Below are 17542 nucleotides of genomic sequence, written 5' to 3'. Positions count from 1 at the left end.
GTTCACTCATTTGAACTTGGAGTCATGATCTAACTCACAGGATAAATGAGGGATCTTTAACATAAATCTCAGATTTAATGGCGGAGTGCCATGTAGATGAGGGATCATTTTATACCATCTTCTCTTAGCATTGTAGACTGTGTGCTATGACCATAAGCAATCACTTTGTAAAATAACAGCTCCTACTCTAAGGAGATCATCTGAACAGGGATGCAGTTGTGAGGTAGTTTTAGTCAGAGACCCACATTCAAACTCTGCTTCTGTTTACTGGCGATATGACCTTGGTACGAGACAAATGATACAAGTGTTTTTTCAGATGCAAAATGAGATGCTTACAGGGATTGTGCCTGCCCACAGAAGCTGGAGGTGGGAAAGGGTGGGGGTTAAGGGAGGAAAAATGGGAACATTAGGGTTGAAGAATGGGCACTGGTGGAGGAATGGGTAATTGAACACTGTTTGACTGAAACGCAATCATGAAAGTCTGTAAGTCTGTAAATGTATCTCATGATGATTCATTAAAATAAAAAAAAAATAAAAATGAGATGCTTACTCCAATCCTACTTTGTTCGGAAGATTCAGTGATTTAATCCAGGACAAAGTTTAAAAATACTAGGACCTGTAATCACTCAATGAACAGTTCCTGGTTTCACTTCTTTTGTCGGGGAATGGGACAGAGCACATTTGGAAGTGCTCAGGGTTTGCTCCTAGCTGTGTACGCAGGAATCAATCCTGGCAGGCTCAGGGGACCATGTGGGATGCCAGAGATGAATCCCGGGACAAGCGTGTGTAAGGCAAGTACCCTGTTCACTGTACTTCCAGTTCAGTCCCTTTAGTGCCACTATTAAAATTCTTCAACATTGAGAGCTCTGGAATTTAATTAAATGAAGCTTGGACCCATGGTTTTATTTTAAAAAAGAAGATCTTGTTGTTTCAATGAGGGATGTTTTCAGCCAAAAACAACAGAAAATCTGACCTTCAGATTAAATAGGGATTATTGAATCAGCTAACAAATTTCCTGGCGGTGGTGCTGCTTTGGTGTGGTGAGCTTCTTAGTGTTGTAACTCTGTTCTTCTTACACCTGTCTCGTGATTTAATGGCGACTCTAGAAGGTAAGGCTAGAATGAAAGGGAGAAGAAATATGCCACTTGCCTCTCTTTATCAGAAAAACTGTAGTATATGTTACCTTACTTTGTGGAATACGTAAGTAATAGTGATCTCAGTAAACTTCACCCGTGTACCTAGTTTCTTCAACCAGGGCTTGTAATCCCATCTGAGATGACATCACTGAATGTGGTGATGACACAGATTTTGTCAAAAGTTCTTCTGAACTCCCAGTCACTGAAATGTAATTAAAAATTGAGCACTACAATGATTCTGAGGTGTTTCTGGCAGGGTCTGCCTAAGTTACATTTCCCAGGCAAAAAGGAGTGACAAGTAGAAAATATTTTAAAAAACTCTGCCCTAGCTAGTATTGGGTGTATGTACTATCAAGATCATGTAACCATGCATTCTAAGTATAATCCTCCATTAAACGGGGCCCACATGTAAATCCTTTCTCAGAAACTGCTGCTTATAATCCACTTGCTAGGTCAGGATCACTTGACCATTTTTCTTTTTTCTTTCTTTTTTCTTTTTTTGCAAAGAAGTGAGCTGTGGCTATGGGTTTTTCAACCTTTTCTGGGAAATTGGTCTGGGAAAGGCAGTGGGCTGTGCCAGTCATCAATATGTATTACACCAGGTCTTATTGAAAAGTAGTGGCACATGCGTTGAAATTACAAATAAATTGGCCTCAAAGTCCAAGAATATTCATGCAGCCTTTCCTAAAACTTCTAACCAAGCATAGTTTTCCTAACCTCTCCTAACAGAATGACAGCTGTCAACTTCTCAGCCCTTTAAAAATCTCCCAGCCCTGCTTGCCTTCCATGCAGCTGACCTGGGTTAGATTTCTGGCACCCCATATGGTCCCCTAAGCACCACCAGGAATGAACTCTAAATATAAAGCCGTGAGTGAGTCCTGAGTACCACTGGGTGTAACCCAAAAACAAAACAAAAATTTCCTTTTCAGCTTGGTGAATTCCCAGAGAATATTTTTGACAGTTCAGTGTTTTAACCTGGTGTTTTGAGCCTGTGAGCATCCCCGGGGTGAGAGAGAAGATTCAGAATCACTGTGGGTAAAGAAAGTTTATTTTCATGGAGGGCAGCCTGCTGGAGCAATGTAGTCTTCCTGCATCAGAAGTAACATCTGCAGTAACAGGAATTTAAGTTTGAAGCCACGAGAAAATTGAGGATAGACATCATTCACAGTTAGGCAAACATCACCCCAACATTCAGTGAAGAAAAAAACCTCTTTCACTTCAGTTCTAATTAGGCGTATGCAAATAAATGTTAATGTAGTAACAAATATATACTTACCTACTAACTGTCCCTTTTCCACTAACTCTATTTTGTCCTTATTTTTTATGAATCAAAGCCTTTTCCAAGTAATTTAACTTTTTTGGTGGTTTAATTATTTTTATTTTTTTTTTAATGAATCACTTTGAGATACAGTTACAGACTTCCACACTTTTGTACTTACATTTCAGTCATACAATGATCGAGTACCCATCCCTCCACCAGTGAGCTGAAAGTAATGTAACTTTAACATTGTTTTAATAATTGTTAAGATGAGATGTTACATTCTCCCTTTTTCTTTTCTCCTCTGAACATTGATTGATTGATCCTTAATGGAGTTCTTGAGATTAGCAAGACACTCAGACTTTTAAATTGTGCTCGCGGTTTTGGACTTTCAGATGGAGACCGAACTTGTTATTTTATCTACCCAACTTGTTATTTTATCTAGCGGACATTTATTAAAATAGCAGGAGAATAATGTAATTGCTTTTAGATCTCCCTGTGTTTTGCGAGTTGGATGGTTAAAACTTGATTCATCTAACGATGTCATGCCTTTGTCATTTTATTTATGTTAGATTAATGGGGTCTCACTATTAAAGATTATTACTTTTGATCCCATCCGCACCTCTGATAGGTAGTTCAGCATGCATGCAACATTGTTACTGAAAGACGCATCTTTTGTTTATGTATGCCAGTGGCTGTTAGGCAGGAATCATGGCAGTGTGGCTTTGATTCTTTATTAGGTGACCCTTTAATGCAACAATGAATTACTTTGGACAGGACTCAAATCCCTGATGGGAGAGTGAGCATTTGATGCTCATATAAAATCTCTTAATAACTTTGTCATTTCCTCTAATGCATGGATTTATAAAAGCCTGAGGGGACTTGGTATTTATTAAGGAATGAAATTGGCACGAGCAGTTAGTAACAAAATGAATTAATCCATAATATATTTAATGAAGCTCATTGTAAATATCATTTAAAAACATTAAAATGCCTCTGAGATTCAGTCCTGTAATTTGAATTATTCCATGTGATAGGAGACACTTTTTTTGTTTTTAGAGAGTGACTTTTTGAACTTGCAAGCAATGCATTCTTTACTCTCACTACTTAGGATATTTCTTCATGATGATTTTTTGGGGACTTTCAGGCACTGAAATAAGAGTTACCTTTTAAACTGCAAGTTTATTTTAGGGCTTGTATATCTTACATATCTTAACTCTTATGTGAGAAATGCATCTCCGGAAAGAATCAGTCTGTTGTTATGCTTAATTTGTTGGTTTTTTTTTTTTGATTTTTTTTCCCTTTATTTTATTTTATTTTTTTTAAAGTTGTAGATTTACAATTTTTTGTCCTTTGGTTTCAATTATACAATGATCAGATACCCATCCCTCCACCAGTGCCCATTTTCCACCACCATGGATAATATCCCTCCCACCCCCATCCCCCCATCCCCCCTGTCTCTGTGGCAGGGCAATCCCCTGTGTTCTCTCTCTCCTTTTGGGTGTTGTGTTCTGCAAAAGAGGCATTGAGTGGCAAACATGTTCAGTCCATAGTCTACTTTCGACATGCATCTCCCCTCCTGGGAGGATCCTCCAAACATCCTTTATTTGGTGCTCCCTTCTCTATCTGAACAGCCCTTTCCTCTAGGATACCCGGCTGGCCTCTAAGTTATGGAGTAATCCTCCTGGTGTGGCACAGACAGTGATTGCATGTTCCAGTGGCAAAGTCCCTGCTGCTGCGTTCCTAACTCAGTATCTTTTCAAGTTCTTCCTTACATATGCAAAATAAAATTTTAGGAATTCGAACTGCTTGTGTTTCCTAAAAGTTAAGAACCACATAACTGCTGAGAGGGTGAGTTATGCTCACCTTTCTCAATGCTTCCTCCTTGAGGTTTCTGACTTGGTGTGAGTCATAAGAGGCTCTCTGCGCCTTTCTACTCTTAGAGCCTAGTTTGCTTTGAAGGGAGCAACCCTTTTAGGTTGTGGACAGTCTTGGAATCACACTCTGTTTTCTTTGTCCTTTCTCTCGGATGGTCACAGGGAGGCCGAGGATACTGCTCTTCTCCCTCCTATCCTGAGTTCAGAGTTTCTCTGAACTCACTCCTATTGACCCCTTGATTCTGTGTAGTTTTCTGGACGGAAGCCATGTTAAATGGAGGGAAGAGACGACCAAGCAAAGGTGTTTTATTTTACCTTTGCCTAGTGCTTCTCTCTGCTCATCAGTTCTCTAAACTTAGGAGCAAACCCTGTTCCTGCTATTTAAACAAATAAAATTATTGGTCGTAAAATAGAAATGCTTACCTATTTTTAGATTGTAGAAAGTGAGGCTCCTACTATAGACATGGGAGAGTGAGGTATCAGACTGACCAAAGGCAAGCAAAAGAAATATGTATCCTTGTTAAGGGCCGCAGTAAATTGGTGAATTTTCGCAGGGACTCCTTTCAGGGTAGAATCTACACTGTACACTACACTGTCCTCCCGTTGTTCATCGATTTTGCTCGAGCGGGCCCAGTAACGTCTCCATTGTGAGAGTATTTGTTACTGTGTTTGGCATATTGAATACTCTCGGTAGCTTGCCAGGCTCTCCGAGAGGGGCAGAGGAATCGAACCTGGCTCGGCCGGGCTGTCTGTGTGCAAGGCAAACGCTCAGGGTAAAATATCAGATCATTTCCAAACCTCATTGAAAGGAGGTAAATTGGAGTTTTGGGACAGAGCTTATGCTGAACACCCTCCACCATCACCAATACCTACACACACTGATAGGAGAGCAGTCTGTTTGTCTACTGCCATCATTATCTTAAAATTTAGAGACAGGTTAGGGCCTTCATTGAACCATTGGAGATTACTGTTCACTGAACATTTTATCCCCCCAAGGGTCTGTGTTTGTCTCCAAAGAAATACCCATAAATCCTGTGGACCACTCCAGGTGCTAATGGCCTAAAGTGGCCATCGGTTCAGTGCTAGAGAGAGCTAGTGCAGAGGTAAAGGCACGTGCCTTGCACTAGGCTGAATCTGATTTGATCTGGACACTGTGCATGGTCCCCTGAGGCTAAGCATTTGCAGGAATGATTCCTGAGTACAGTCAGAAATAAGATTTGAGGGACTGGAATGATATTACAGTGGGTATGGAGTTTGCCTTGCACACAGCTGACCCAGGTTTGATTCCCAGCATCCCATAAGGTCCCCCGGGCATAACCAGGGGTAATTCCTGAGTGCAGAGCCAGGAGTAACCCCTGAGCATCGCTGGGTGTGACCCAAAAATCAAAAAGAAAAAAAAGTAAGATATGAGCATTGGCAGGTGGGCTCCCCCCACCGCCATACACACATATACATGCAAAGTCCCACAAGGCTGCCACAGTATCTGTGGTTCATGCAAGTCTGCGAGTTTTGGTATTAAATATAGGTTCAGCTTCTCACAGCACAGATATTTATCTTCATTCTTTTAGCAAAGGCAGCTGATTCCTAGCCCAAGTTTGGAGGGATTCTCTTACTCATTCCTTTCACCTGTCCAAATCCCTAAAGGTGTGCACATTCTAAGGTACTATATTATATTTGGTCTCTAATAGACAATTTATCTGCACAAACCACATAGGCATGTTGAATTAATGACTTTATCCTGGAAAGGAAAGTTTTCCAGCACAGACATGTTTGGTTTACTTATTTTTTCCCCAAAAGCTAAGATGACAATTTTTACTGTTATTATAAAAACAAAATAAAATAAGGTGAATCACGTGAATAAATAATGTAAGTCACTTTTTACTTTGAATTGTCTTATTCCTTTCTGCCCCCACACCCAGCCCCATAATTTTTAGTGAGAACATTCTGCTATCTTTGGGATTAACTAATTAAATACACTTGATCGGTTCCCTCTAATTCTGGTTTGCTGCTTATGTTCTTTTGTGCTTTGTTTTGTGATTTTTAATGAGAGTTAGGTATCAACTGCTGGAGCGATAGCACAGCGGGTAGGGCGTCTGCCTTGCACGCGGCCAACATGGCCGACCCGAGTTCGATTCCTCCGCCCCTCTCGGAGAGCCCGGCAAGCTACCGAGAGTATTCAATATGCCAGACACAGTAACAACAAAAGTCTCCAATGGAGACGTTACTGGGCCCGCTCGAGCAAATCGACGATCAACGGGAGGGGCTGTCTAGTGATAACAAGTCACTAGCACCCCCCTGCCACTACCCCCACCCCAGCTATGTGGGTTACCCCACAACCACTGTGCAGGTTCTACCTGGGTTTGATATTTTTTCTGCCAAGTTTGACTTTGTTGTGACAACCTCTTCAATTTTGCAGGGGCTGATAATGGCGAAGTCCTCCCTGATTCCATCCCATCAGCTCCTGGGACTCTGCCACATTTCATAGAGGAACCAGATGACGCCTACATCATCAAGAGCAATCCTATTGCACTGAGGTGCAAAGCTAGACCAGCCATGCAGATATTCTTCAAATGCAACGGCGAGTGGGTCCATCAAAATGAGCACGTCTCCGAGGAGAGTCTGGATGAGAGTTCAGGTAAGAACATGGCTTACAACACCCAAAAGGAGAGAGAGAGAGAGAGAGAGAGAGAGAGAGAGAGAGAGAGAGAGAGAGAGAGAGAGAGAGAGCGCAAAAGGGAATGCCTTGCCACAGAGGCAGGTTGGGGTGGGGGGCCTGGGGTCGGGGTGGTTGGAGGATACTGGGACCATTGATGGTGGAGAATGGGCTCTGCTGGAGGGATGGGTACTCAGTCATTGTATGACTGAAACGTAAGCATGAAAGTTTGTAAGTCTGCAACTGTACCTCACGGTGATTCATTAATTTTTTTTTTAATTTAAAAAAAGAACATGGGTCAGGTCAATCAGAAGTAATAGGGGAGTGCCTCTGAGTCTTGGGGTGCTATATGATATAGCTTCATATCTTAAGACTAGGCAGGTCACCTAGCACTGCTTTATTTTGAATGAAGTTGTGCTTATAACATTGTAGAATTTTATGTTTCTCTCTTAGCTTTAAATGCCTCTCCTGGTAGTCTACTCCAATATGCTAGGGGGCTTTTTTTCTCTGCCTTTATATGACTTTAACTCATAATTTTGTATGGAATTAGAATCACTGAAAATGAAACTAGGTAAGCAATCACTATTTGTATGTGTTCAATTTTAAATTCTTTTGAAGGCAATTATTTTACTAAATAACTTTGTTTGTATTCCAATATTTGATGGGGGGATGGAGTGGAGTGGTAATTTCACCTGTGCTCAAGAATTACTTCTGACTCTTTACTCAGGGATCATTCTTGGCAGCTCTCAGAGAACCATATGAGGATCAACTACGTTAACCACATGCAAGACAAGCATGTAGTCCCTCTGCTATCTCTCTATCCCCCAAATGTTTGTTTGTTTATTTTTAAAGAAAAAATTCAAATTATTTAATCTTCTTATTGAATACTATTTTGTATACTTCATTCTCTACAGTTAGTAGGTCTGAGTTTCCCTCCTCTCCCCTTCCCTCCCCTGTCTATCTCCCCTGTTTCCCTCCCTACTTTGCCCCTTCCTTCCTTCCTTCCTTCCTTCCTTCCTTCCTTCCTTCCTTCCTTCCTTCCTTCCTTTTTTCCTTCCTTCCTGCCTGCCTGCCTGCCTGCCTGCCGTCCTGCCGTCCTGCCGTCCTGCCATCCTGCCTTCCTGCCTTCCTTTCCTCCCCTCCTCCCTTTTTTCCTTCCTTCCTTCCTTCCTTCCTTCCTTCCTTCCTTCCTTCCTTCCTTTTTTCCTTCCTTCCTTCCTGCCTTCCTGCCTGCCTGCCTGCCGTCCTGCCTTCCTGTCTTCTGCCTTCCTTTCCTCCCCTCCTCCCTTTTTTTTCCTTCCTTCCTGCCTTCCTTCCTTCCTTCCTTCCTTCCTTCCTTCCTTTTTTCCTTCCTTCCTTCCTTCCTGCCTTCCTGCCTGCCTGCCTGCCTTCCTGCCTTCCTGCCTTCCTGCCTTCCTTTCCTCCCCTCCTCCCTTTTTTTCCTTCCTTCCTTCCTTCCTTCCTTCCTTCCTTCCTTCCTTCCTTTTTTTCCTTCCTTCCTTCCTGCCTTCCTGCCTGCCTGCCTGCCGTCCTGCCTTCCTTTCCTCCCCTCCTCCCTTTTTTTCCTTCCTTCCTTCCTTCCTTCCTTCCTTCCTTCCTTCCTTCCTTCCTTTTTTCCTTCCTTCCTTCCTGCCTTCCTGCCTGCCGTCCGTCCTTCCTTCCTTCCTTCCTTCCTTCCTTCCTTCCTTCCTTCCTTCCTTCCTTTTTTCCTTCCTTCCTTCCTGCCTTCCTGCCTGCCTGCCTGCCATCCTGCCTTCTTGCCTTCCTTTCCTCCCCTCCTCCCTTTTTTTCCTTCCTTCCTTCCTTCCTTCCTTCCTTCCTTCCTTCCTTCCTTCCTTCCTGCCTTCCTGCCTGCCTGCCTGCCATCCTGCCTTCTTGCCTTCCTTTCCTCCCCTCCTCCCTTTTTTTTCCTTCCTTCCTTCCTTCCTTCCTTCCTTCCTTCCTTTTTTCCTTCCTTCCTTCCTGCCTTCCTGCCTGCCTGCCTGCCGTCCTGCCTTCCTTTCCTCCCCTCCTCCCTTTTTTTCCTTCCTTCCTTCCTTCCTTCCTTCCTTCCTTCCTTCCTTCCTTTTTTCCTTCCTTCCTTCCTGCCTTCCTGCCTGCCGTCCGTCCTTCCTTCCTTCCTTCCTTCCTTCCTTCCTTCCTTCCTTTTTTCCTTCCTTCCTTCCTGCCTTCCTGCCTGCCTGCCTGCCATCCTGCCTTCCTGCCTTCCTTTCCTCCCCTCCTCCCTTTTTTTTCCTTCCTTCCTTCCTTCCTTCCTTCCTTCCTTCCTTCCTTCCTTCCTTCCTTCCTTCCTTTTTTCCTTCCTTCCTTCCTGCCTTCCTGCCTGCCGTCCTGCCTTCCTGCCTTCCTTTCCTCCCCTCCTCCCTTTTTTTTCCTTTTTTCCTTCCTTCCTTCCTGCCTTCCTGCCTGCCTGCCTGCCGTCCTGCCTTCCTTTCCTCCCCTCCTCCCTTTTTTTTCCTTCCTTCCTTCCTTCCTTCCTTCCTTCCTTCCTTCCTTCCTTCATTTTTTCCTTCCTTCCTTCCTTCCTTCCTTCCTTCCTTCCTTTTTTCCTTCCTTCCTTCCTGCCTTCCTGCCTGCCTGCCTTCCTGCCTTCCTGCCTTCCTTTCCTCCCCTCCTCCCTTTTCTTCCTTCCTTCCTTCCTTCCTTTCTTCCTTCCTTCCTTCCTTCCCTTTCTTTTCCTTTCCTTGTCTCCTTTCCTTCCTACCTTCCTCCCTCCCACCTTCCTTCCTTTTCACTATGTAATGGCAGAATCCAGATTAGATTGACAACTTTCAACAGGATTTCTAACATAAAATCACATCTTCCAACTGCAGGAAGATATTTTACTTTATTAGTTAAGCTAATTTATCTGACAAAAAGTGATGGTGGGAATAATAATAAGACCAGCTATGTTACAACCCTTATCTAAGTATTTAGTAGACATTATTTTACAGTAGTAGTTAGGGGTATATGACACTATTATTGCCTGCTTATTGATGAGAAAACACAGATTCAAATATATTAAATATGCTGTGTTCTTAATCTAGATGTCAAGCAATGTCATTTATTCAACACTTTCAAACATTAAAACTTTTTTTCAATTTTTAGTCTGTAACAGAAATAGCACATGCACCTCATAGCACATAAAAATTTAGTTTATCCTGGGTCTAATTTGCTCTGATTCTGGAGTATTGATTTTACTGGTCACTCAATATCTGATTTTAAATGTGTCAGAAGCCTATCTATCATTAGAGAACAGCAAGTTAGTTTTATTTACAGACGATATATGACTACTATTTATTAGCTAGATCAGGCTTTTCAGAGGACTCAGAGATGGATAAACAGAAACTCATATCCATTAGAGTTTTATCTCAGTTGATACCTATCAGACAAATGTACTCTTTTTTAAATTTGTTCAGTGTAGAGGGCAGCCACATGGTGATCAAGGGCCCCTTCCAGCAATTATTGGCAGCTGGGTGGATGGGTGAGTAGTTCATTATGTGAGTTGTAGGACACATTGCTACATGAGACCTTGTAGTGCCAGGTACTGAACAAGGGGTGATCCCATTCAAAAATACTGCCTTATTCCTGTACTATAGCTCCAGCTCCCTGACCAATTTCAGTAAAGGTATATGGTATTAAAAAAGACTAAATAAAAACACGTGCGCACGCGCACACACACACAACCTACCTAACCAGGACTAGTGGAATAGATACAGACGTGATAGTACTTGTGTGTTGACACTGTGATTTTGTAAGTCAAATAGGCATAATTGATGCCATGCTACATGAGGGAGAGGAATATCAGTAGTCCATAGGTATGGCATGGGCCAGTAAAGTAAACTTAGTAGATATGTCCAAGAAGCTTCACGATCACAACCATCCTGTTATTCGTCGATTGCCTCGAGCAGGCCCCAGTAACGTCTCCTTCATCCTAGCCCTGAGATTTTTTAAAAAGTGCCATATTCAAGGCTCTTTCAGAGTTAGGAGAATGAGACCCATCATTGTTACTGAATTTTGGCATATTGGGTATGCCACAAGGAGTTTGCCAAACTCTGCCGTGTGGGCAGGTTACAATCGGTAGCCTGCCAGTTTGTCCAAAGTAGGAATGAGATAATAAGATGTCATAACAAGATGTCACGCAGCCGCAAATGTGGCCGCATGCTTCCAGGAACTGGTTTTTATAGTCTCTGGGTCTTGGCCGTTGATGGGATTACACGGTGCCAGGGGGACAGTTGGTGGGTGTGACCCCTGCCTACTGGAATTTGGAGGATCTGGAGGATGCTCAGCCCCGATCTGAGTAGGCTTGGAGATCTCAGCCCCAGGACCCACATACCTTTGTTCCTCTGCTGGTACCTTCATGCGTGTGGAGAGTGGTCTTATATACTAAATTAAGAGAGTAAACTTAGTATATATGTCCAAGAAGCTTGGTTTGGCTAAAATATGAACTATAAATAAAATATATAAGCATAAAGATGTTGAGAGAAGAGCAATAAATAGCTGGAAAATGATTTCAATCGATAGTATGGAAGACTGTGCTCTCTTTGGCAGCACATATACTAAAATTGGAATGATACAGAGAAGATTAGCATGACCCCTGTGCAAAGATGACACACAAATTTGTGAAGTCTTCCATATTTCTATGTAATGACTGCAATCTATACTGCAAATGGTGTTTCCAGTACTGTCTTCTATGATCTACATTTTTGCTTGAATTGGAATGAAAATATAAGCTTAATTGCCAAGAGAACTGCAACTGAGTTCAATACGACTTCTTGATGCTACTTGGCCATCTTGACTCAATGTTGGAAAACTCTTATTAGAGAAGATTTTTTGTTCATATGTTGTTGAAAGTGAATTCTGAAGGAAAAGATTGCTCATCTCTGTTTCAGAGAATACCCATTTTTGCCTCTTTAATCTTGTCATCTTCCAGAATTTATTATATAACCCCAAAGTGTGACTATTTGGAAGTTCCCCCTTTCAAGCTATTATATATCTGTGGTAAATCCTGCTGAACATTAGGGATAATCAGAGCTTTCATACCTCATCATGTAATTACTTAAGTAGCCAACTTATGTGACCTTATGTAAACTTTTAGAAATCCACTTCAAAGTAGGAAAGATACAAAGACAAAGGACATTTATCCGCCAAGTGTGAAGCATTCTTGCATCTAGTCTGTAGTTGCATCTGTACTCTGGATGGATACCATCTGATGTTTTTACTGATGGAGCAGCTACTACAAAACTAATCAACTCCCATCTATAACTATTACTCTTTCTAGTGCTGCTTTGTGCTGAAAGAATATTTTAGTTTACTGCACTTGACCTGTAAAAAAGACTAATTTTTTGTAATTATAGGGAAAAATCGGTGTTTAATTTAAACAAAAACTTTCAATGTTGCCGTTACATCACATTAAAGTAACTTCTTCCAGAAGGGTAATTAGAGGCACTCATTCATAGTAAAAACTCTTGGTTTAAACTTTTTTGGGGGGTTGGGGAGGCAGCTAGTTTTTTTTTCAATTATAAATTACTGGTAATCCATGTCATTTCTATAGGCTGTTTAAATTATGTACCTTCTATTGGATTTTAATTTTTTTCAGTTTATTTTGGTAAACCAATTTGAATGGGAAAAAAAGCACACAAAATCATTTCCCCAAGTTAGTAAGCATAGTGTACGTTGGGAATTTTTGCTAGTGATTGTAGGTGTATCAAGTGATTAAAACAAAGTCCTTTGAACTAATGTGGTCTGCTTTGCGTATAAAACAGAGCAATTTATCTTGACTCTGTCCTAGAGATTTATGAGCCATGAGAGCTGAACTAAATATTTATTGTAATAAGTGTTTTATTAATATTAAAATTGGAATTGACTAGAAGTCCTAGCATAATTGTTGGAGCTACTAAAGTAGCCTTTTTGGTAATAAAAGTGATATTTTTAGAAAAAAAATAGTTTGAAAAGCTGCCCATGCCATGGGGAGTCCTTTGATTTTATGGATATTTTGATGCTAGTATAGATTGATTTAGACTGACATAGGGGAATGCAATGATTGGAGTGCTTCCAGGGATAAATCAGGTAGGAGCATTTGAAGTAAGGTTGTTTTCTCAAATATGATGGAGGAATAAACATTAAGGGAGCTGTGGATGTGGCTCATTGGGGTTAAGTGTGTGCCTGACATGTAGGGGGGCACTAGATTTGATCCTCAGAACCACACATGCTGGAGACACACATACACACACGTGAGTGCATACATATGCAATACACCTCTTTTGTGGATGGGACCTGGGGGTCCTCCTGAGCAGTATTCAGGAATCTGAGGAAGCCTCTCTTGTGATTTGGCCAAACTGAGTCTGCCGTTGTATGTCAGACTGGAGACGTGGTGCTGCTCAGACTCTGGTGTCTAGATTACCCAGATCACCCCCAGCTTTACTTGGAGATACCACTTGGTGGTGGGACTGAAACCATGACTCAACTGCATGCGAGGGATGTACCTTCACTGTGGCACTATAATTGTGGTCTAGCTCCCACAATCCATCCTTTAGCAGAAGTCAAAGGTTAATGCAGTTAATATAAATAACTGCATTCACAGGAGATATATGTGTGATCATTATTTGGACAAGTTGTGTTTAAATTATTTGTGGGATGTAATGAATAGATTGGTATCTGAAACTTAGAGGAACTCATAAATAGAAAAAAACATGATTAAGTAATCATGAAGATAGAAACCATGGAGAGACATCTAAAGAGAATGACATGGCATAGGGTGACATGCACACCTGTCAGGGCTGAAGCTATACACCTGGAATTAACAAAATATCAGGAACCAATGTAACTTCAGTAAACATAAATAAAGCAACAGAACATATGCTAAACTTCATGCATCTCCGAATAAATTTGGAATTGCAGTGTGTACGCATCACTTCAAATGGGAAACATTGAAAACTTGATTGCAATTCCCTATTTATTTCAGCTTAGTATGGGGAGTTACAAATGTGATACATGTTTAAGAGGTGTTCACCAGACCAAAAGAAAATTAAAAAAAAAAAACATGCTTATTTCCATCTTACTAAGATGGAAAAACCGAAAGTGATCTTAGTGGTAACCTAGCAGCCCCATCTTACACATAAAAACTTCTTGTATCAAGAAATGTAGCTTTTCTTCCTAAAATCCAGATCTATGGATTTTCACTTCAGATGTTATATCAACACTAAAGTCACCTCTGCATCCAGGTTTCTGTGCTATTCGCCCTATGAAAACACTGATATGGAAACACTCAAAAAGAATGTGTTAAGTCTGTTCGCAATAGCCAGAATCTAGAAACAGTCTGAATTTCTGAGAACAGAAGACTAGTTAAAGAAACTTTGGTACATCTACACAATAGAATACCCTGCAGCTGTTAGGAAAGATGAAGTCATGAAATTTGCTTATAAGTGGATGTACATGGAGAGTATCATGCTAAGTGAAATGAGTCAGAAAGAGAGGGACAGACATAGAAGGACTGAACTTATTTGTGGAATATAAAATAATATGAGACACCCAAGGACAGTAGTGACAAGGGCCAGGAAGAATGCTCTGTGGTTAGAAACCTGCCTCATGAACTGGGGGAGAAGGCAGCTGGAATAGAGAGGGGATCACTAAGTCAGTGATGGTTGGAGGGATCGCTTGGGATGGGAGATATGTGCTGCTGAAAATAGATAAGGACCAAACGTGATGGTCTCTCCGTATCTGCCTTGCAAACCTTAATACCCCCAAATAGAGAGAAAGTAAGATGGAAATTGTCTGCCATATAGGCAAAGGGGGATGGGATGTAGGAGAAGGGAATACTGGGGGCATTGGTGGTGGGAAATGTACACTGGTGGATTTGTATGAGTGAAACTCAAACATGAAGGCTTTGTAACTGCAGCTCACTGTGATTCAATTATAAAAACTGTGCTTAGTGTTTCAGTTTTCAAATCTTGCAGTTATTCCATCAGAATTTCTTTATTTGTAACCATTTTTGCTATCTCTTTAAGAACCAGTTCCTTATTCACTTTCCAGTGCCTGACACTGTTATATAGAAGTTTAGGGGGCCAGAGACATTGCACAACAGGTAGGGTACTTGTCTTGCAGGCGGTCCAGACCCATTCAATACCCAGCATCCCAAGTACCACCAAGACTGATTCCTGAGTGAAGAGTCAGCAGTGATACCTTAGTGCTGCCAGGTGTGGCTCGAAAATGAACAAAAAGAAAACAAAAATAGAAGTTTATAACAACTAGAACCAGTGACATTTCCAGAACTCCAGGCATAACCTCTTCCAGTAATACTGTGCGTATGCTTAGAAATCAACAAATAGGTCAAAGAACTAAACATCACAAAAGTATGCTAAACTTCATATATTTCCGAATAAATTTTGAAAGAAGAATTCTTATTGAAAGAAGAATTTGACAGTGTCAGAAAAGGACAAATTAAACCTTGAAATGAGAGAAAAAAAATTCCTGCTCACAAGCCCCATGTGAACAGACCTCGTGTTGGGAGAGAAAGGATCAGAGACAATAGGATCTTCAGTTTCTGGACAAAAAATTTAGCTAAAGAATCTGAAATTCAGAACTCAGTAAAGTGAGCAGCATTTCCATGTGACTCAGCGCCTCTAAAACAATGGTAGCATAGCAGAGGTTTATACGTCTTATACTCAATTTGTCCAACTGGAACGCTCTCAAATACCAGTGGCTTAACAGGGCTGGATGCTTTATCCCTACATGTCTCTGTCCTAGATTTTACCCAGTAATGAACTCAAAATAGCAGAATTCCATGGGGTGCACTGCTCCAAATGAAAGATAGGAAACAATGAAAAATGATCAACTATTTTTTTTTCTTTTATCACTGCTAGAAAATCCTTTATCATTCTCATTTAAAGTCCACTTGGTAAGTATTGCGAGCCAATTTAACACTGCACCCTCTTGTAATTTCACAGCATTCTATTTTGTTATTGCTTCCTACTTTTAATTCCCTAACATTGCTAGGCAACCCCATGTCTTATAGATAGGAGCATTGATTACACTCTCTGCCGCTGTGTACATCTCCCTCTCCACTTTGAAAAAAAAAAAGGAAAAAAAAAGGCAAGACCAATACAAGTCACAAATTTTAAAAGACCTGGGAAGAAAAAAATTCATAAGTGACAGAATCTAAATAAATTATATGCCATTTTTAAAAAATGATGTTGAGAAAGAATGTGAGTTTTATCACACGCCTTCTTGAAAAGAATTTAATAAGCACAACCTTTTCTTCCAAGTCATTTTGATTGAATCAATAGGAAAGAAATGCCTCTCCCTAAACAGTTTTCTTCTGTGTGTTTAATGAAAATCGCTGTCTACCACACACTGCAATTATGTTTCCTAAGCTCTGTATTAATAGTGGAATAGTAGAAACTGGAGCAAGATGAGTGGAGATATTATACCCAAAACCAATACCTAAGTGCAATTAAGGTTGGAAAAAAATGGCCTCAGGTATTGAAAAATAGATGTATTACGCCCCTTGGGTTCTTTAGCGCTGAGTTTGAGCTCAAGGCTTGGCTAACTTTACAGACTTAATAGCTTTTGATTGGAAGCGTAAATGACTCCCAGAGTCCAAGGACAGTCAGACCACTTTTGACCAAAGAGAGAATGAGTTGTTCATATCCTTTTAAGTCCTGTTGGAACTATCTCTTTGGCCAACAGTTCCTCCATTTCTAAAATCAAGAGAATTTTTAAATCTTTTTTTACTTACAGATTTTCACTCTCAGGCAACTAATGAGAAATGCATAGGACCTGAGAGTATTCGGAGTCCACACAGAATCTTTTGCATTTCCAAATTGGAAGCAATACTTCCTTTCAGTTGTTAAAGACTGCAAACTGCCTTTTGTCTTTCGGGTAATTTGGTCCAGTCATCGAACAGTTCAAATAAGGAAAAAAAAATAAAGGATCATGTGTTTTCATGCAATTTAGCTTGGAAAACCCAGAGCCTAGATTTCTTTCCTGTAAAAGTACAATTTATTTGACATGAGTTACTGTGTTTGCACAGGCCTGGCTATGCCTCTTCGTAATGTAAGCTTTCAGTTCTCTGCACAAGTCAAGGCTTCCTCTTTCATTTGTTCTGCCTCATTTCGTTTAGAAATATGGGAAGTTTACTTCCCAGTGATGTTCGTTTGTGAACATCTGGAGTTGAAAGGTAATCCCAATCCAGGAATCCTGTGCTTGAGAATGGATAGAACATTTTGTAACAGAATTGAAAAGCATTAGTCTCTGTCTCCCTCCTCCTCCCCCTCCTCCTCATCATCCCCCTCCTCCCCCTCTTCTCCCTCCTCCTCCTCTTCTTTCTCCTCCTCTTCCTCCTCTCCCCCTCCTCTCCCTCCTCCTCCTCTCCTCCTCCTTTGCCTCCTCTTCCTCCTTCTCTTCTTCCTCTCCCCCCTCCTCCTCCGCTGCCTCCTGCTCTCCCTCCTCCCCCCTCCTCCTCCTCATCTTCCTCTTCCTCCTCCTCTTCCTCCTCTCTCCCTATCCTCTTCCTCTTCCTCCTCCTCCTCCTCCTCCTCCCTCCCCCCTCCCTCTTTTGGAAGCAAGATAATATAACCTATTGTGAGAGTGAGGTATCAATAAGCTAAACTACTTCTTTATTATTCAATAAAAACGGGAT

At 41.2% G+C, this 17542-nt stretch overlaps 1 protein-coding gene and 1 non-coding gene across 2 annotated transcripts in view; both read left to right on the top strand.

The window, feature by feature from the left end:
- The window catches only part of UNC5D (unc-5 netrin receptor D), a 620243-nt gene that overhangs the window by 336038 nt on the left and 266663 nt on the right, over nucleotides 1–17542 (top strand). Inside the window, exon 2 of the mRNA XM_056116771.1 lies at nucleotides 6688–6906. Within this exon, the coding sequence (XP_055972746.1) occupies nucleotides 6688–6906 (219 nt within the window). The remainder of the gene's footprint in view (nucleotides 1–6687; nucleotides 6907–17542) is intronic.
- On the top strand, nucleotides 11439–11545 carry LOC130026243 (U6 spliceosomal RNA). The gene has a single exon (XR_008792854.1). It is a non-coding gene; the product is annotated as a U6 spliceosomal RNA (small nuclear RNA).

The sequence above is a fragment of the Sorex fumeus genome, unplaced genomic scaffold (assembly GCF_029834395.1).
Source record: "Sorex fumeus unplaced genomic scaffold, SorFum_2.1 ptg000033l, whole genome shotgun sequence".
Taxonomy (NCBI): Eukaryota; Metazoa; Chordata; class Mammalia; order Eulipotyphla; family Soricidae; genus Sorex; species Sorex fumeus.
Note: the sequence above shows the minus strand (reverse complement) of the source record. Positions and strands in the feature narration are given on the sequence as shown.